Genomic DNA, 22,072 nt, shown 5'->3' with positions numbered 1-22,072 from the left:
ACATAAAGATAAGAGTCACTGTATAATGATGAAGGGAGATTTGAACTGTTCTCAGGATCTTTCATATGTTGTAGTTAAATATAGTACATTAATTACAGTGTATGTTGTGCAAAACAATGGTTTGATATCGGTGTGCAACTCTTAGTACATTCATGATTTTAAGTCAGCCTGAAAAGTATAGCTTATGTTATGGAACATGGCTAGACAGTATTTTCAAGGATATTCTTCTCAATAATGTTACATTAAATGGGGACATTAAATTTAATATTCAACAAAAATATCGACCTGCCTGCACTGAAGTAATATTTTATATATATATAAAGTACCAGTCAAAAGTTTGGAAACATTACTATTTAATGTTTTTGAAAGAAGTCTCTTATGCTCATCAAGCCTGCAGTTAAAAAAACAAACAAACAAAAAAAAAAAAACAGTAATATTATGAAATATTGTTACAATTTAAAATAATGGTTCTCTTTTTTGATATACTTTAAAATGTAATTTATTTTTGTGATGCAAAGCTGAATTTTCATCAGCAAGTACTCCAGTGTCTTATGATCCTTCAGAAATCATTCTAATATGATGATTTATGATCAATGTTGGAAACAGTTGTGCTGCTTAATATTTTTTTTATAACCTGAGATACTTTTTTCAGGATTATTAGATGAATAAAAAGTTAAAAAGAACTGTATTTATTTAGAATAGAAATATTTTGTAACAATATACACAATATACAAGTTTGGGAACAATAACTATTTTTTTTTAAGAAATTAGTATTTTAATTCAACAAGGATGCGTTAAATTGATAAAAGGTGATGGTAACGATTTATATTGTTAGAAATGTTTTTATTTTGAATAAATGCTGTTTTTATGAATAAATGCTGTTAACGTTTTACTCATCAATGAATCCTGAAAAAAGTATTCCAAAAAAATATATTAAACAGCACAACTGTTTCCATCATTGATAATAACTGAGTATCAAATCAGCATATTAGAATGATTTCTGAAGGATCATAAGACACCAAAGACTGGAGTACTTGCTGATGAAAATTCAGCTTTGCATCACAAAAATAAATTACATTTTAAAATATATTAAAAAAGAGAACCATTATTTTAAATTGTAACAATATTTCATAATATTACTGTTTTTTTGTTTTGTTTTTTTAACTGCAGGCTTGATGAGCATAAGAGACTTCTTTCAAAAACATTAAAAATAGTAATGTTTCCAAACTTTTGACTGGTACTGTATATATATATATATATATATATTTAAAATGAACTAAACTTTTTTTTACAACAAAAAATAACCATCACTGAACTTACTGAAGCTGGACTGTGACGCTATTTTCTTCTGTAAACAAATCAGTGTGAGTGAACATCAGAGACACAGCTTGAGTTCAGCGGCTGCTTTCTGCTGCCATCTAGAGGAATCACCAACACACCGACTCAACATTCACTCACTCCTTTACGATGTCGAAAACTGACCATTTACAAGTGTGTGTTCAGACAATATGAAGAAATAATGAGGGAAAAAGACTTGATTATAATATCATTAGTTTATTTGGCACAAATCTCTTCGATTTACAAACAGTCTTGAGTCATTTTAGCGCATTAGCATGAGATTCGCTTGATAAACACGGAATGAACTCCTCGATGAATCTCACCAGTGATTCTCCTCAGTTTCATTAATTTCATCAAGCAGTTTCCAGAATTGATCGTTGAGTTGCTCCAGATCAGTCTCAGTGTTTTATTAGGAGTCTCGGATTTATTTAAAAGCCATTTACTAGATTAGAATCGTTGTGCTTGAGCGTCGTGTGATTGTCAGGTTAGTAGGAATAAGAATGAGATGATAACAACAGCCCCAAGAAGCATCTATACTCTTAATACATATCACTGTCATGAAAATATCTAAAAAATATGTTATTTATTGTAACAGGTTTAAAAATGATGAAACAATTAGATTCGGATCTAATGAATCACGTTGACTGAAGTGAACAAATACTTTTTGGAGTCACTGTATATAATTCAATATTCATCCAAGGACAAAATATACTTGTGAGTCCTGTAGCTTCATATTAAAAGTCTCTCCTTTCAGTAACACACCAATGGTTGAAGACTGAATGTGATTTGTTCATTATCCAGCTGAATATTGGTTAATTACAGCAGTTAGTAACACTGTAGTGTCCCTCTGTGAGGGATGATGCTGAAGTTCATGTTTAGTTTCTCTCTCCAGGCACTTGGGAGCTACACACACAAGAGCTACACACACAAGAGCTACACACACAAGAGCTACACACACAAGAGCTACACACACACACACACACACACACACACACACACACACACACACACACACACACACACACACACACACACACACACACACACACACACACACACACAGTCCTGGATCAGCGATAAAGGTAAAACGGGTGAACCTCATGAAGAGATGACCAGCTCATATTTCACCCCAAAATAATAAACAAGGATTTCCGTAACACTTTATATAATACATTACCGTATGCAAGTATTTTTAATGCATTAATAATGCCTTCTTATAATGCCATGCATCATGAATAACTGTAACCTCATCTCTAACACTTATCTATTCATTGTTACACCTTTAGAAATAAACAATTAATTTCAAATTGCACAAGGAATCTGCAAATATTATAATGCATCTGACTACCTTTATAATGAATTAAACATTACGTGTTTTTACTATATTGCAGGAAGGGATGTATTTTTTTAAATTAAAATCAGCAAATCAGCAATTAAATTAAATTCAAAACAACAAATACTACCATATACATACAATTATACTTTTAAGTATATAATTTTGGAAAAAAAGTGTTTAAGTGATGTGTTTTTTTTCAATTATAATCACATAAATTATATTCAAAACAACAAATGCTACCATTAAGTATACGTACAATTATACTTTTAACTAATATTTCATTTGAGGTAAAATGTGTTATTGTTGTGCAAAAATACATAAATCTCAATGGTCCTAAATCAGGATACATGCAATTCATGTAAAATCTTCTTTAGAATATTATATGCATCTTTTGATTTCAGAGTGAAAAATGTCCTGATCATTTTCATGAGTCTCACCCTGATATGAAAGTGATATCCAGACAAACACACGCTGTAAACTCGACGTGTGTGTGTTCAGAAACGCATTCAGTCGGTATTGCACTTACAGGACGTTCAGTCTGTGACGGCGGGACGTACATTCAGCGCGTCTCTGTACCAAACACACACACACACACTCGCTCGCTCGCTCTAAACACAAAACGTTTGCATCAGAAATCAAAAGCTAAACAACTGTTCCTCCTCTTCATTGGCAGCATATTCTCAAAAGAGGGACACTTTACAGTCAGGATCATTAGTTAACGAACTAAGAATGAGTGTTTTTAATCTCAGTTAATATTAATTTCAACATTTACTAATACATTAATCAAATCAAAGATTGCATTTGTTAACATTAGTTAATGCACTGTGAACTAAAGCACTGATTAACTAACACAGTCACAAATGTTAGTTCATTAATACATCAGCTAATGTTAACAAATGAACCTGATTGTAAAGTGTCGCCCAAAAAAAAGAGACTAAATTTGTTCTGTTTTACTCTGGGCCGCTACGCCGCTACCGCGCGCTGTAGTTGAACTGCTGAAACTTGCGCAGCAGGATCTGCGAGAGGTCGAAGGTCATGAAGCTGATGCCCACAGCGATGGGCCCTTTGACCCAGTTCATGCTCAGGCCCTTGTAGAGCCCTCGGATCACGCCCTCCTCCGCCACGATGTCCCTCATGGTGCCGGCGATGGTGCCGTACGTGTGTCCGGTGACGCCGGCCGTCTGCATGCGTCTGCGCACCACATCCAGCGGGTACGAGGAGGACTGACCGATCAGACCCGCGCACGCACCGAACGCCAGGCGCTCGTACGAGTACGGCTGAGAGCGACCCGTGTGCTCTGAAACACAGAGAGAAGAGACCAGTTACTGACATGCACAGTAAAACACAATGCTAACACTTTACAAAACGGTTTATTAGGTAGCTACCTTAGTTAAAGGGTTCGTTCACCCAGAAATTAAAACTCATTACTCTCCCTCATGTTGTTCAACCCCGTCAGACTTTCGTTCATCTTCAGAGACAAATGAAGATATTTCTGATTAAATCTGAGAGCTGTCTCACTCCTCCATAGGCTTCTCTGTTAGTGACACTTGCCGGCCCAGAAGGTTAGTAAAGACAATGTTTAATATAGTCCAAGTGACTACAGCGGCTCAACCTTAAGATTATCAAGCGGCGAGAATACTTTTAGTGCGCAAAATAATGACTTTATTCAACTCTTCATGTTCTTCTGTGTTTCTCTGAGTGAGTTCACGTAGTGTAACAGCGCAGCGCTTCTGGGTCTTATGTCAGAACGGAGGCTCGCTATTGGCCGACGCTGGTCATGTGATGCGTGTGATGCTGGCCAATAGTGATAGTAGTTTAATAAAGTCGTTATTTTTGTTTGTTTTCTGCACTAAAAGTATTCTCGCCGCTTGATAATCTTAAGGTTGAGCCGCTGTAGTCACTTGGACTATTAAACATTGTCTTTACTCACTTTCTGGGCCGGCAAGTGTCACTAACAGAGAAGCCTATGGAGGAGTGAGACAGCTCTCAGATTTAATCAGAAATATCTTAATTAGTGTCTGAAGATGAACGAGAGTCTGACGGGGTTGAACAACATGAGGGAGAGGAATTACTGACAAACTGAACTAACCCTTTAATATGAACTAAGAATGAACAATACTTCTTCAGCATTAATAATTCTCAGTTAATATTAATTTCAACATATGCTCTGAAACACAGAGAGAAGAGACCAGTCACTGAGGGTTAGGAGACAGAGAACATAATAAAACAAACCCCCGGTTTCACAGACAAGGCTTCAAATGCATGTTTGAGTTGTCTTAAAGGCCCTCTGAAATCAAAAGGTACGTATTTTTTTAGCTTTTAGTATGAATATGTTAGCCTTGAGGTTATGAATAAGCTGGTGCGTTCCAAAACAATGGCAAAATTCGCATTTAGGAGATATAAGCATTAATAGTTAAGACTAGTTAACGAGGGTTATGAAACCCATATAGTTGATGCATTAACTAATGTAAAGTGTTACCATGTTTTCTGGTTCAAGAAAATAAAAAGGTACCACTTTACAACAAGGTTAACATTAACTATATTAGTTAACATATGAACAATATATCTAAAGCATTTATTCATCTTAAAGTTAATCTCTATTTGACTAATTTGCTCTTTAAAATCAAAAGTTAACAGTTTATGCATTGTGTACTAACATTAACAAACAATGAACAGTTGTATGTATATTAACTAATATTAGCAAGGACTAATAAATATATTGCTCACTGTTGATTCATGTTAGTTAATACATATTATACATTATACATATTAAAGTCCCCCTGTGGTTGAAAATCCAGCTTTTAATGTTGTTTATATGTTTTTTAATGTGCTTTAAGACAAAGCATGTGTAAGTTCATAAGTCGACAGCATTGCTGAGTATTTCCTCCTTAAAACTGCAGTGAACCAAAGACAGTCTCAAAAACACGCTTTGAAATCGCTGGTGTTTCTGACGTCACAAACTACCTTGTAACCAATCAGATCAACGTGTGATCGTCAACCAGTGGATCTCTGAGCTGAGTGAGGGAGTGGAGGCGGGGCTCATTTGCATATTCATACAACCGCACATACTAAATGAGGCACGGGTGTAGAGTTCATTCAAGATATTTTAAGGCATGAAGAATTTTTTTCAAGGAAAAAACATTTAAATATGTAATTTTGGTGATCAAAGATGAGTTAAGGGATAAAATTAACTACAGGGGGAGTTTAACAAATGAGACCTTAATGTAAAGAGTTACCATAAAACCTAAACTAAAAGCAGTCAATAATTTGAAACTAAAAATGACACTGATACTTAGACAACAAATAAAAAACGGAATGGAAACTCTATAATAACACTGAATCTCTCTCACACACACACACACACACACACACACACACACACACACACACACACACACACACACTGAATCTCTCTCTCTCTCACACACACACACACACACACACACACACACACACACACACACACACACACACACACACACACACACACACACACACACACACACACACACACACACACACACACGGCCTCTACCTGCGTGAACTTTCTTCAGCGTCTCGTATGTAAAGAAACTGATTCCTGCGTACGGCACGACGCCGAGGATGGTGGGAGTGAAGCCCCTGTAGATCGTCTTCAGTCCCTCCTCACGAGAGATGCGCACGAACACGTGCATGATGTTACTGTACCTGAGGACCAATGACATCATCACACACTGACATCACACTCGTGTTTCTTTACAGCAGGTGTTGCCTTAGCAAACTTCCAAGGACGCCTCAAGATGATAAAACAAGCACTGAAAAACATCTGAAAATCAAGATGTTTCTAATTTTAATTCACTCCCTAAACAAATGTTTGTCTTTAAGGACCAGGATTCCCACAGTCCTGGAAAACCTGGATGTCATCGTTGCTGTCGGGCGGAAACCTCATATCTCCATTTTTCGACTTTTTAAATTAATTTTTTTTTTTTAACGGGAACCCATGCGATCCCAATGGATGAATCAATGTCTTCTGAAGTGAAAAGACAGTGCGCTTAAGAAAAATACTTGAAATGAAAGAATGAAAGTGAAGACATTTGTCATTTGATTTTCTTGTTATGTTTCAGCACTTTTCTGGAATGATTTGAGCTCTTATTGTTTTTCTAAAGTTAATATGAACTGTAATTTAATTTTTAAGGATGTTATTTGTCTTTTTGAAAACCCAAAACAAATCTTTATAATCAACTGTTAACTTTCGTATCCTTTATTTTCACAAAGAGTTTCTTAAGAAAACACCAACTTTTATAGATTTATTATGTGAAGTAGAATATTTAATCAAATCACTAAGAGTAATTGAATTTTTTTTTTTAAGAAATATATTTATTTTTTAATGTACCATGATTGAGACCCGTTTTGCTGAGGGTGTTTTTGTTCGTTTGATTTTTTTTTTTGTTTTCTTTGTTTCATTCTTTCCAATTTGTCGTATGTGAGAATATTTCACTGTGCAAGAATGATTGAACTTGTTTAATTTATACTTTTGTTGGAAATATTCTAGATTTCTAAAAGATGTTTGCTTGCACTATTGTAATATTTTCTTGAAATATTAATAAAAAAATTAAATAAAAAATAGACCAGAAGCATTAATTTATAGTTAAAAAAGTTCAAAATACTAGTATTTTTATTACACACACCTAGCGTTTGGCTTCAGAAGGCATTGATTCATCCAGTGGGTTAGTCTGGATTCTTCAAGCAATGGCATTATATGGACTCACAGATATGGAAAAAATCATCGTTTGTGTTTATCTGAAGAAATAAAGTTATATACATCGGGGATGGCATGAGGGCGAGTACATGATGAGAAAATTTAATTAAATTTTTTAAAAAGTTCATTTTTACCCCTTTTTCCCCTTAAGATAGATGGATGAAACGTCTTACATTTCCTTGGGTGTGACGGCCATGCGTGCGCGGACCATGTCCAGTGGGTACGTGATCATGGCAGCCGTTGTTCCCGCCATCGAACCCGCCAGCAGCCGCGGCACAGGCGGCAGAGCTCTGGAAAACAGGACACTTTCACCATTGAATATAATACATCCAAAAACGGCTTGTTTGGATATTGTGGGATCTGTGACATTTGCATATGACTGCCTCCAGAGCGAGACATCGACCAATAGATTTACATCATCACACCATAGGCCCCGCCCACCCTTGCGTAACTGTCATTTGCGTACACTGGATATGAGCGCTTAGTTGTGTCAAAAGCATTATAATTAATGACGCTGTCTACACTGGATCCAGATGCGCGTTCACTTTCTGTCCACATGCTTAAGTCTGTCGATAACAGGACAAAAGGAAGAGCAAATGAAAGTGAAACATCACAACATGCTCGTCCAGCTCATTTCTGTAGACTCCAGAAGGATCCCAGCATCAGAAACAAGTGGATGGTTTATTTTAATGGCATCCCGGATCGTGTTGGAGGAATGTATGTTTGTTTAATTTCTCATTTGTAAGTCGCTTTGGATTAATAAATGTAAATGCCCATGTAAATGTGCAGTGGTGAAGCACCAGTGACTCACTTGCCCTGGAAGCCGTAATGCTGTCCCAGAATCCTCTTGTATTGTTCATGTGCGCAGAACTGGATGGCAGCGTATGGAATAACGCGCACCATAGTGGCCGAGTTTCCCCTCCACAGACTGAAGAAGCCATCCTTGAGATATGTGCGGTAAATTAACCTGTACGCCTCCTGGAAATGACAAAATGTATATATTTATGACCCTGGATCACAAAACCAGTCGCATGTCTCATGGGTTTATTTGTGGCAATAGCCAACAATACATTGTATGGGTCAAAATTATTATGCCAAAAATCATTAGGATATTAAGTAAAGATCATGTTCCGTGAAGATATTTTGTAAATTTCCTACCGTAAATATATCAAACATGTATTTTTGTGAATGAATGCAGCACAATCGTGAACATAAATGCACAACTTTAAAGGAGATTTTCTCAATGTTTCGATTTTTTTGCACCCTCAGATTCCAGATTTTCATAGTCGGACAAATATGGTCCTATCCTAACAAACCACACATCAATGGAAAGCTTATTTATTCAGCTTACAGATGATGTATAAATCTCAATTTCAAAACAATTACCCATGTGACTGGTTTTGTGGTCCAGGGTCACATATATGCATTGTATTCAAAGTGACTTACAAGTATTATTCAAGTATATCAGTTCATACATTCCTAGGAAATCGAACCCATGACGTTGGTGTTGCAAGCGGCCTGATCTACTGTTTGAGCGACAGGAATACAAACATGACATTCATCACAAAATATATGAAGTCATCTGCAGACTGACAGATATATCAAACTTTTAAATGTATATGCAAAACCACTGACAATGTTAGCGCAGAAAAAAAAAAGTTGATTCACATTGAAAAGTAAAACACTCACCTTTGCGGAGAATCTATTCGACGACACTGAAATGAGAAGATGAAGAGAAATATTTAGAGTTTCACTTGTAATTTCAGCTAAAAATAAAACTTGAATATGAATATGAATATAAAACAGCATGAATATGAATTCCTGTAAACATTTATTGTGCAACTACAAGGTTTATTTACAAAACTAAGGGCATCATCATTCTTCAAAATGCCTGGATTTCAACTTTAAAATGTGGATTTACATTTTTAGTATAAAAAGGGTAAAAAAATAAATAACCTTTTAGAGTTTAAAAAATATATATATTTTTAATTAGTTGTTTTTAAGGAACCCATTCAATATGACTATGCAATAACAATAATAATAAGTGCTTTTATTATTTTATGATTATTGTTGTTATTAAATATTATTTATAAGTTCTAAAAATTAAACAAAACAATAAAGAAATACATTACTATAGTAATAATACCATTGCACTGTAAAATATATTATTTAATCAAATAATCTTACAGTAAAATGACACTAATATACATTTTATTTTGGCGGAAATGTGTGGGTTTTTGGGGGAATTTTGGAAATTTTAAAGCTTTTGTTGACAACAGATTTATAAACAATTCTCATTACAAATTTGGGATGTTGGTTGGCACATTGCATTTTCAATTGCACATTATATGTTGAAATATCTGCGCACATATATTCAAACGCACATAACTATAGATACAATTCTTAATGCGCATGTGAACGCCATGTGGTGTCGTCTTAGCGGCCCCTAATTTAATAACAAATGATCGTTGCGACGGAAGCGAATCAATCAAAACTAACTTTAGCTGGAAAATAACTTTATTAAAATAATATACTATAAAGTAATAAAATAACTATAAAGCCAAAACAATTTCTGTTACCTTAAATTATATGTTTATCTCTGTAAAGCTGCTTTGAAACAATCTACATTGTTAAAAGCGCTATATAAATGAAGATGACTTGACTTGACTATAATTGACCCGAACTCATCAGATCTACATGAATCACACAAATGACCTATTTTCGGTGAAAGGTGACAAGTTTGCACCCCTGTTAGGTGGATGTATTAAGTCAGTTCTCCTCAAGTTCACACAGGTGACATTAATGATAACCGAGATCTTATAGTGTGACATTAATAACTGAGATCTTACAGTGTGACATGACTTACAGCGATGATCATGTTCGTACAGTCTGACAAGCAACAATCGTAAAGCATGATAATAAATTGCACAGTGTGCACCCGGCTTAAGTGTATTTGAAGTGTTTAAAATACTTTAGTGCCCTGCAAATGTGTAGGAAGGTTAATAAGAGTTGTTCTTGCCTTGGAAGATAATCTTGGTTCGATCCAGTGGGGCGACAGCGGTTTTAGCCACGGCTCCTGCAAACGCCCCCGAGACCAGGGAGTTCAAGACCGACCGGCCCTGTTTAAAACCCTACACACACACACACACAGATTAGTTATGATTCATGAATATTTTCACGTAGAACCAAATAAATACCTTAGTCCACATCTTCTAATAGTTAAACACACCCAGTGTTAATCAGTAAGAATGTGATGGAGTAAACATGTCCAGGCATGACCACATACTGAGGCTTCTGGGAAGGACTCAAGCCTTCCCTCTAATCTTTATAAAGCAGAACAGGTTTATATTCACACTCTTAATCCGTTTCCACACATAAACTCATGACCTGAATAATTGTCTGAATACCTTATTTATCAAACCTCAAGTCCCAGCATGCCGAACGACTGAATGACTACAGACTACAGATTCATCCGCCCTGTTCATCATAATATGAAGGATCCAACATTATCCTGTACCTTATAGAAGCAATTAAAAAGTTCTCCACATGCAACATTTAAAATTACACAATTATCCAAATATTGCAAATGTATCATATAAAGCTCATGGATAATTGTGCATGCATTTGTTAATAATTTTAAGACAAATTTCATCCCATTCTATGGTAATTTGGCTGCACAATTGGCCAAAGTTTTGTGATTATATATCAATATGGCTAAAAAAATTATTATTATTATAATTACTTAAAAATATATAAAACTGACTAAAAGGTAATATTTGATAATCGCACTAAGCCATAATGCGATTTTGGTTTAATCCAGACACTTTTAACCTGTGAACGCTCGTAAAACACTGAGACGGCTGATGGGATTTACTGTAAACGAGACGATCAGCAGCCCACATGGAAATAAAAACAAAAATATCATGCAAAATAATGAATGATGGTCATGATAATGACTATAATAACAGCTAACTGAAATAGAAACTGTCTCTTATTCTAAATATAAAAGTGTATGACATTATTTTGAGCATGAAATCGTCCCACATTTCTGGATAATCATAGATTAAAAAAAAAAAGAATTATAATATTCTCTCTCAACACTTCTTATTGTTACTATAAAACATTCATAAAATGATACAAATATTAAATGTTCATTACAAATGTTACTTTATGGCATTACACATTACTACATCACTGCTGGAACACTAGATTGACCAATCAGAAGACAGGAACAGGACTACATTAAACATTAAAGCACACAGTGACTCGAGAGAGGACCCGAGAGAGGAGAGTCACCGGTTAAAGAAAACACTGGAAAACACTACGGTTATCTAGAGATAGAGACGACGAGGAACTTTCTTCCAACAGACATTTGATCCCAAGATCACTGATGGAAAGCTGAACTCATGACTGAAGATCTCAGTCGGCTTGTAAATAGATGATGAAGTCACACACTTTCCACTGATATAATGGACAATCCGTCCATTTAAAGGGGTATTAGATGTTAAAGTGATTTTTTTCTTGCATGCCATCTTAACTCTACTGCGTCATATATTTGATATGCAAATTTCGAAGGCCTCTAAATGATCAAAACTTTGATTAAAAACCTGTTGCACACAATCTACTACAGTCCTTCTGATTGATAGCTCATACTTTCAAGTAAAAGCTTATTAGTATAATTGTAAAAACGTCCACGGCTCGTGGTTCACGTGTCTTTTTTTCTGTCAAATCTTTAATGATTTAATAGAGTAGACGTAAAAACTTTGATATTGTCAGTAATGTTTTGAAGATGAACACTTACTGGACTGAAGCAACTTCGGTTTATTTGATTATCCAAACATCATTTATTTGAAATATCATGTTAAAATGTGAGTCTCGAATATGATCATCAGGCTTTTGAGGAAGGTTTATTTGTTCATCTCTCAATCATGAAATGTAATGCAATACAATGATAGAGAGATGAACAAATATGCTTTAAAAATAGAGTTTTGATCATAAAACTAAGCATTTAAATATCATCAAGACATTGGGAGATATAGAGTGACGACTGATATCTATATGCATTTTATGCATATTTTGTGTCATCATGATGTTATAAAGACCTCATTTTTTAACATTACAAGCATCAGAATTTCATCTTGTGTTTTGTACATATAAATATCTGCACTAAATTGCATATCTTTGCTAAGTTTGGGCCTCTGAATAAAACTGAGCTGTGTTTTCCTCCATATTCTCACTATATCAGACTATCTGAGCCATCAAAGCTGATGTATCAACAAAAAACACACATGCAATCGATTTTTCTCATATTTTGTTTCAATAAACTGTTTCAAAAATAGACTATTATTTCATTTGTCAGGCTTTACAGGGTTGATCTCAACTATGAGTAATTCATTTGTGGTTTGACTTCCTGTAGACGGTAAACTCTGTGACTCTTTCAATATAATCTTCTGTTCTTCCTGTTGCACAAATAAAGACTAGCCCGAAACACCTCACAAACCGGTTTCTACTTCTGCATTCTTTAACAACACAATGAATGTTGATTGATATGGTTAATGTGCAATTATTTCTACAGAAATACAATGGTTCTGTCATCATTCACAGGCCCGAATCCTCACGGATAAAGTCATACGGCTTCAGAACGACATGAGGACGAGTCAAAACATTTAAAATGTAAACGTAACCCTTGTGTTGTGTTGAAAACCCTGCAACACCTTTGGTGTTCCTAGCTAAAAATGACCAGCCTTTCTTGTAAATCTCTTGTTATGCTTCATCATCACCAAATATTGCATTCGATCGTTTTTTGTCAAATTGTTTTCATTCAATTAGCAGAGGTTTTGTATTTATTTTTTTAAACTGACTGATCATAGGCCTCATTGATCTGAGCTTATGCACCTCTGTTTTTGAGTGAAAAAGGCATTATTTGTGGATAAATTTGTCAATATTCGACAAAATATGGGAAAAATGTCCAGTTTATCACACTACTGTGACCAGGAAGTTTGTTTTTAAATACTTTTATTTTGTACAAAATGGAACTGTAACTTAGTTATCTGATTGTACAGATACATTTTATTAAATATTGCCAAATTAACCCACAAATAATGTTTTTTGGTCAAAAATTTAGGCTCATAAGCGCAAATAAAAGGAGGCCTACGATCAACCAGAGCCAAAAAGAAATACAAAACATGTGATAACTGAAAGAAAACAAAGACTGGATACAATATTTGGTGATAATATAGAGTAATGAGATATTTATTCAAAAAAATAATAATAGGCCTAATTGTAGGCCGGTCATTTTTGACCTGGAACACCAAAGTATAACTAGGTGAAGGCGGGGTGACAAAAAAAAAAACCCAATTTTTTTTTTTTAGGGGAAGTAGTTATACCCTGGGTGAGTAGAGTCAGTAAGTTTTCGTCCAATGTGATCATGTTACCTAGCATTTTCGGGAAAAAGAAAATGACCCAATAGTCAGAATCAGTCGGAACCAAATGGTGCAATCTTACTGGCTGTTCTCTGCAGTGGGCGTGTTCAGAAGTGAGTGTTCTTACCTCTGATTGGCTGGAGGCGGGGCGTGGCAGCACTTCACCCGGTGCCAGCGCCCCCTGGCGCTCCTGAACTGCATTACCCATGCCAACCTGATCCATTCATACACGCCAGCACACCGGGGGCTCGCCGGCCGACACGCTGACACTCACACCACACCTGGAGAGACACGAGATTAATATTAGAATGTACATCCCATCATATCCACCTTTTTCCTAACAAGCCTACTGCGTTTTAGATGATCCGTCAACTCAAAGATTAAGTTCAACTCAAAAAGACTGAAACAAATCATTTCAAAACAAAAGGTTGCGCAACATCTGTGAAACTTCCTTCATGTTCTCGTGTTCAGACTTCAAGAGAATAACGTAACGCTTGGTATTTTAATGTGATGTGTAATGAATGCAATCACTGAAATCTTTTCCTCCTGATTATTTTCTTTTTTTCCCCTTTGTATTCCGCTGTAACAGTATGAAAAAAGACAACTCAACATATACAAGGCATTAGTAATGCACGATATATTCATTTTTAATGACATCGGCTCGATAAGAAAATTTGCCTGATATCTTAAAGCTGATAAATAATGTATTATTTCCTTCAGCTGAGACACTTCAGATGCGCACTGTTCAACATGATGGTTTTAAATTGCTTGAAATAAGTTTGTTATAATGTGACCCTGGACCACAAAACCAGTCACATGGGTACATTTTTTGAAATTGAGATTTACACATCATTTATAAGCAGAATAAATAAGCTTTCCATTGATGTATGGTTTGTTAGGATAGGACAATATTTGGCCGAGATACAACTATTAAAATCTGGAATCTGAGAAAATCGAAAACAGAGAAAATCTCCTTTAAAGTTGTTCATTTATGTTCACGATTGTGCTGCATTCACTCACAAAAATACATGTTTGATATATTTACGGTAGGAAATTTACAAAATATCTTCACGGAACATGATCTTTACTTAATATCGTAATTATTTTTGGCATAATAATTTTGACCCATACAATGTATTGTTGGCTATTGGCACAAATATACCAGTGAGACATGTGACTGGTGATGTGATCCAGGGTCATATATAGGCTACATAAAATTATAATGAGAACATCATTATAATTGTGTGCTTGGGACATGGTGAGACTTTTGCTTTTGTAATCAGGCTCTCAAAAATTATATAAAATTTGGATTTAGATTTATCGGCCAATATATCGTTTATCGGCTTTCGAATATCCAGAATTATCGGTTATCGGTATCGGCCAAAATGTTAATATCTTACTGGGCATCTGTGTTCTGCTCTGCTTAATTTATATTATATCTCATGAATAATTCACTGCACTAAGTAACAATCTTTAATATTTCTCCCCAAATCCTCACGTCTCTTTTCCGGGTTTGTTTTCACACGGATGCTTTAAAATGTAATCGTCTCCTCTTTCCGCTTCTAATATTACCAGCGTTACTGGAATATTTCTAAAGCTGGTAAACACAATGTTTATTCTCTGTCAAAATTACGGAAATCATTTTGAAATATTACCAATGATGCAGTTAATGAACATTTTTGATTATGTCAACGCATGCTACATAATACAGACATATATTAATTACACAGTGATATTTAATATTGCTGAAGAAATAAATCAAGCGTTTGGGGTTATTCATGGTCTAATTTGTGAATGCTTTTACACTTTTTTTTTGCACAAAAAAAAGCTAATCTTGCAAATAATCCTACAAAATGTTTAAGTTTGTTTATGCAAAATAAATAATCAGATTTTTTCTTTTGATTTTGAAGTGACATGTCTTTTTATGTGATTATCTATGTGTATTATCAATCATATTCACAAGATTTTCATCACAATACAGATTAAACATAAATGTCAAATACTGAATTATTAATCTGTGTGTGTTCAATGAATATGAAATTCACTCATTCAGCAAATAAAAAGTGGATTGGTTTGCAGAAGCAGGTCAGAGGAACTGATATGTGACGTGCCGACAGGAATCCAGAAGCGCCTGGATCGAATCACATCTGAAAGGGTCACACAGATGGACCTCTAATAATAGCGCGAATGCTGAATTATTCAAGGTCCTGGAAGCCTGTGAGACGAACAAGGCCTGAGCAACACAGCTTAATATAGCACACAACTTTATGTATCCTTCTGAATGTAATCCATGCATGATTTATTCTGCTAATGGTTCTGTGACACTAGTTGGCACTGCAGCACAATAATACCAGAAGTGATCAAGAGGACGTTAATAAGGTGTTGTCAAACACTACTTTTATGATTGATAATGTGCTTTTTGGAGCTTCAAAAACTCAGGCACTATTCAATGCCATTAAAGCTGGGAAGAGCCAGGATAATAATTAAAGGGGTGGTTGATTATGATTTCACTTTTCTAACTTTAGTTAGTGTGTAATGTTGCTGTTTGAGCATAAACAACATCTGCAAAGTTACAACGCTCAAAGTTCAAAGCAAAGGGAGATATTTGCTTTTAAAGAAATGGCTTTTTAAGGACTACAACAAACGGCTGGTAGAGACTACACCACATTCCTCCCGGGTTAGTGACATCACCAACTCTAGAATTTACATAAACCCCGCCCCCTGAACACGATTTATAGATTATCAAGGCAGAATATGCTAATCAGTGACTAGAAGATAACTACACATAAGCTTCATAAATTCATCAACTAACCATTCAGAAATGTTGTCTACATGTTGTCACTTCTTCTCGAGTCTCTCCATCTTTCTGACTCCGGTTTGAACATAAAAGGCTAAACGTTTTTGAACTTTTCAGTGCATGTGTGTGTGAGGTAAAAGGACACAAGCTTTTGAAGCTCCGCCCCCTGTGCCGGGAGCAGCAGCTCATTTGCATTTAAAGGGACAGACACAAAAACGGTGCGTTTTTTGCTCACCCTCAAAAAGTGACAATTTTAACATGCTATATAGCTTCAAAAACTCAGGCACTATTCAATGCCATTAAAATTGGGACGAGCCAGGATATTATTAATATAACTGATGAAAAGAAGAAAATCACACACCTAGGATGGCTTGCGGGCAAGGAAATTATGGGATAATTCACATTTTTGGGTGAACTATCCCTTTAAACAGCGTCCATTAGGGATCTTAGTCAAAAAGTGTGCATATTTGGAGAAATATTGATTTATCATCACATGTTTGTAAAATATTTCATCATACAGAATACCATTTCTATTCATATTTCACTGAATTATGCGATCTGAAGAGCGTTACTCTCACGTTACTGGTTTGATCGGATTAATACAAACACTCAATGGTGGTTTAAAGTGAGTTTTGAGTAAAAGGGTGATATATTTCAGATAATAGGTGGATTAATGTAGAGTGGGATGAAAGTGGTAATAAAGGCTAATAATGGCTAAAATACAAACAAAATAATAACGATGAAAGAATAATAAAGATTAAGTCTCATGGCAGAGGAGTGAAAGGTTCGTCGAGTGAGAACAATAGATATTAGATATTAGACAATCGCTTACAAATGTGTGTTTAAAGGGCAATAAAATATTTTATTAGCATCTTATCAGCCTTCTCTAAAAACACACATGAATTAATAATTTAATTCAACATAATTTTAAAGCATGAGAAGACTTGTGGCTTCAGCTTAATTGTGGTTATAAGTTGTGATACCACACATACACATGATATAGTTTTATACATTTAAAATATATATTAATTAAATAGTTTTATTTTATGTTTGAGCTTGTATATGAACGAACGAGGCATTTAAATATATCTCCATATTTATAATAGTCTGAGTAATTCTTGAACTGTAAACTCTCAAGTGTTAACTTTCTAAATATATGTTGGTTATGTGTCTATTCAGAATTAATTATGAGCAGCAACCTTTTTATTTTGGGCATGTCATTTACGTCCCACTTGCCAAAATGGGGGGTGTTTGGTAATGGGTTTCAGACAGGAGAAAACCTGCGGTCTATTCTATGTGTGTCGAGGTGAACTGGAGCCAGAAGATAAGTGTGTGAAAGGTCCTTCACGCTGACACACATTCAGTGCACACACACACACTAAACCCCTGCAGACGGCATGTCACATGACGCGCTCGATTACACCTGACTATTCAGAGTGACTTTAGTAATTCACGACTTTCACGCAACAGATTAACAGCTTTTAAACCCTGGGTTAACCAACATTTCACAATTGAGATTGTCATACACGGAACTGTCATTTTTAATTGTCTGCAAATTGTTGAGAAATCTTAAAAGTCCCCCTGTGGTGTAAATCAAGTTTTTAATGTTGTTTATGTGTCTATGTGGTGTTTTATATATGCTTTAAGACAAAGCATGTGTAAATTCATAAGTCGACAGCATTGCTGAGTATTTCCTCCTTCAAACTGCAGTGAACCAAAGAGTCTCAAAAACACGCTTTGAAATCGCTGGTGTTTCTGTCACAAACTACCTTGTAACCAATCAGATCAACGCGTGATCGCCAACCAGTGGATCTCTGAGCTGAGTGAGTGAGTGGAGGCGGGGCTCATTTGCATATTCATAGAACCGCGCATACTAAATGAGGCAAGGGTGTCGAGTTACATTCAAGATATTTTAAGGCATGAGAAATTTTTTTCAAGGAAAAAAAATTTTAAATATGTCATTTTGGTGATCAAAGATAAAATTAGGCTATTGACTACAGGGGGACTTCAATGCAAAATTCAACGCAACTCAATGCACCTTGACACAAATCTATACAATAACAATAATCCTATAACAGTAACTAATTAAAGTTCAATTTAAAACAACATTTGTGGGATTCTGTTGATCTAAAATGGGTTTTTATGTAAATTCAATTTATATTTCTTAGTATGTGCATCTTAAAAGTTCCTGTACGCTGGAAAATGTTTAGTTACTTTTTTCTTTCTTTTTTAACAGTGCATCGCACTAGCAAGATAACCTAGGATTGTTAACCCAGGGTTAAAAATGAATGACACAGGGTTAAAGGATCTCAAGTGTGAAAGGGTTTTTTAAAGATTAGGTCACCAAAGGAACTGATCTGTTTCCTCATTGGGTTGAAGTGTGGGACGGTTTCCAACACCCCTCCCGCTCGCCTCGCTCTATCCCAGTCTTTTATGTTCCCAGAGGATCAGATGACAGACCCAATGAAAGCCTATTGTGATTCGCAAAGAGCGAAAATACAGACAACCAACAAAAATAACGACAGTGTTTAACAAACGGCGACGGTATAAACACAAGAAATATCTTATATGGAACTGCACATAGTAATGCATGCATAAAAATGGCTTAAAAAACTGATGTTTACATGCGAAGATGAATATGATCATATTTCAAATATGATCATTCTTGTGCATGGAATCCTAAAATTGATACTGCATTAATTTTCATGTAATATATATATATACATTGTTACTACTTTTTCTACTGGCTATTTATTATTCCATTTTAAACATTTTTATTTTATCACTATTTTTATTATTTATTTGGTTTAATCTTGGTGTTTTTACACTGTTTTTCTCACAAATTTTGGCTTCCCTCAGTTTGATGTGTTATTTATGAAACATTACATAAGATTTCTCTTGTTGTAAAATCAACAGATATCAAATATAACACCAACATCAGCCAAATAATGCTTATTATTTATGAAAAATATCAATCATTTTACGTTGTTTATTTTGCAGAATCAGCCAAGGATTATATCTTACCAAGTAAAAGCATCAAATATAAAATACTTGTCATCACCAATGGACCATAAATGCTTGTTTATGAAACGTATCCAGATTAATTTACAACCACTGAGCATGCAAATCCATCAAATAAAACACTTGTCAACACCAAAACAGATCATAGCCTAAATGCCTATTGTCCTCTTACATACCATGACTGTTTACGTTGTTTGTTTAGCAAAACGACGTCAACTGAAAATGGTCCATTGTTAAATATTTACTCGGAGACAGATATGAACTCATGACACAATTCTAAAAGTCAATATCAAAGTGCTTTAACCTTTTAGCCAGTTAGCAAAACGACTGTTATTAGCATTACATTTCAATGGAGCTTCTGGCTTACCTGACAGTCTGACAGCACCTGTTGTGGCTCTGCGGAAAGATCGAGAACAAAAACACCAACTTTAATGGAATCTGATAGCAGTCTCCTCAAACATTCCCATGGTGTGTTGGACTACTGACCTCATACACAAAAATATGATGAAGTGATAAACTCCAGTCACCATCCACTTACATAAACAGTAACGTTAGCCAGTCACCATCCACTGACATAGAAAAACAAGCTCGCGTCAAACCACACGGGTCAGTTCTGCAGGAGAGCTGGTTAAACACATTTTACTCCACTTTTACTGCTGCTGCTGTGACTTTGAGCTGGTCTACTTGCACATTTCACGCGTCTGCTGTGCTGTCACACACTAGCATGCGAGCGTTGAAGGGCGAGTCCGCGTGCATTGTGGGAGTTGTAGTCCAGAACGGGAGCGCGCTTGACGTGGATAGGCTCGCTCGAGGGGCGTCAAAGCGGGTAAACATTAGAGAGGGTGGGGTTTGAAGTTTCAGCGAGAACAATGCTTCATTTTGGCATAAATAAGATTTTGCCGATAGATAGGCATGAATAAACCTGCTGTCATCATGTTTCCCGTTCTTTCCGACAATAAAGCATGCGACGTGCTGGTAATCACGACTTAACAAGTGGGAATGTAGGAAGTTTCCGATAGCACGTGAATGCAGCGTAAAAGCCTGTAATGCTGAGAAAGGAGTGGACATGATGATACCATGGTCTTATCAGGGAGTGGCATATAATTACTATGGTAATCAGAACAGTACCATGGTATAGGTCAAATACAATCTTCAGATCAGATATGTACTATAATAGAGGCACTTTAATTATTTATATACACTGAAGAAACAGTATTTTGCAGAAAAGGATTAGTAGTTTGTTGTATATTTTTGTCATTTTAATTACTTAAAAAATGTATGTAGTCTTTATTATTTTTATTTAAGTTTTAGTTATTTTCATACACCAAGTTAAACTAGCTGAAATTGAATGAAACTATATGACATCAAACTGAAATTAAATGAAATGAATGAGCTGAAATTGAAGTTATTTTAATATTTAATTTTATATATTATTTTTAAGGTGATTTTATTTCAGGGTAACAAAAGTTATTTTTGGTTTTGGTTTTAGTTAACTCAAGTGTCTCATAACATTAGAATCCTTGGCTGAAAACGAACAAAACGTGGATTTGATCGTCACTTTGGCGAAATTTTCAGGTATTTTGGATTTTTCGAAAAACCTACTTTTGCAGTACTATTTTTTTTTGCACGATCGGAACCAAACCAACGCAGAAAGATTCTTAGGAGTCTGGTTGCCAATAGTAAACAATTGAAATTTTGATTCACGTCCGTGACGCGACACCAAAATGGTCGAAGTGGGCATGGCCACTTTTACTAAAACGGCTATCCGTATTGAACTGAATCAAATAACTTCACCAAACTCGGTACACCTATGTACGGACTCGGTCTGAGATCGCATGGAAAAGGATGCACTGACTGGCCACTTGATGGCGCTACAATGAAAAAACACGAAAATGGCTATAGCTTCGCAACAGTCAGTCCGATTGACTTGAAAACTTGCAAGTGGTGTCTTTGTCCAAGGTGCCATGATTGTCTATGAGGACATTCGCGTATCTCGAAAAACACGTCCGCCGTCGGCCAATGAAGTTCGAGCGGCTGTCAGAAAAGGTTAATAGAGGCCGATCGGAACGAAACTCGCGGGGCCTGTTTGACTCACGGCTCTACAGGCCTGTGAGAATTTTTTTTAAGAATCGGCCACCAGGGGGCGCCTTTGCATCTTTTTCTGCGCAAAGGATTGGATATCACCTGATTTTTTGCAAATACCACGAAGTAGAATTCTTATTCCAAACAATTTTGCCTCTAGAACTACCGCTGTCAATCAAACCGTTCGTTAAATATTGGAGATTATTTCGACAACCCATTTTCGTGAACTGGACCGAGATTTTTGGCTCAAGCACGAAAATTGATAAAAAGCTTTAAAACATATTTCCTAAGTAAATAACCCGATTTGGCTGCAAACGGCCTATTCCATCTATGATTCT

General features: G+C 35.6%; 1 protein-coding gene across 4 annotated transcripts; it reads right to left on the bottom strand.

The window, feature by feature from the left end:
* Positions 1-1,536: 1,536 nt before the first annotated feature.
* On the bottom strand, positions 1,537-20,409 carry slc25a42 (solute carrier family 25 member 42). 4 transcript variants are annotated; one of them, XR_014030803.1, is made up of 10 exons: positions 20,139-20,387; positions 20,020-20,048; positions 13,962-14,115; positions 10,432-10,543; positions 9,102-9,127; positions 8,224-8,390; positions 7,586-7,702; positions 6,210-6,361; positions 2,326-3,971; positions 1,537-2,286 (listed from the first exon to the last, which is right to left on the bottom strand). XR_014030803.1 is itself a non-coding variant. In XM_081374789.1 (9 exons), exons 3-9 carry the CDS (start codon positions 14,055-14,057, stop codon positions 3,646-3,648), a joined length of 996 nt encoding a protein of 331 aa, XP_081230915.1. In that variant the 5' UTR covers positions 14,058-14,115; positions 20,020-20,048; positions 20,139-20,409; the 3' UTR covers positions 1,537-3,645. The 4 variants fall into 4 exon arrangements, 2 of the variants coding, with proteins under 2 accessions (XP_081230915.1, XP_081230916.1); XR_014030804.1 differs by having other exon boundaries at positions 2,332-3,971; positions 20,191-20,360; XM_081374789.1 differs by having other exon boundaries at positions 1,537-3,971; positions 20,139-20,409.
* Positions 20,410-22,072: the final 1,663 nt, after the last annotated feature.

This window comes from Scardinius erythrophthalmus, assembly GCF_964197995.2.
Source record: "Scardinius erythrophthalmus genome assembly, chromosome: 9".
Lineage (NCBI taxonomy): Eukaryota > Metazoa > Chordata > Actinopteri > Cypriniformes > Leuciscidae > Scardinius > Scardinius erythrophthalmus.
This window is presented reverse-complemented; position numbering and strand designations above follow the sequence as displayed.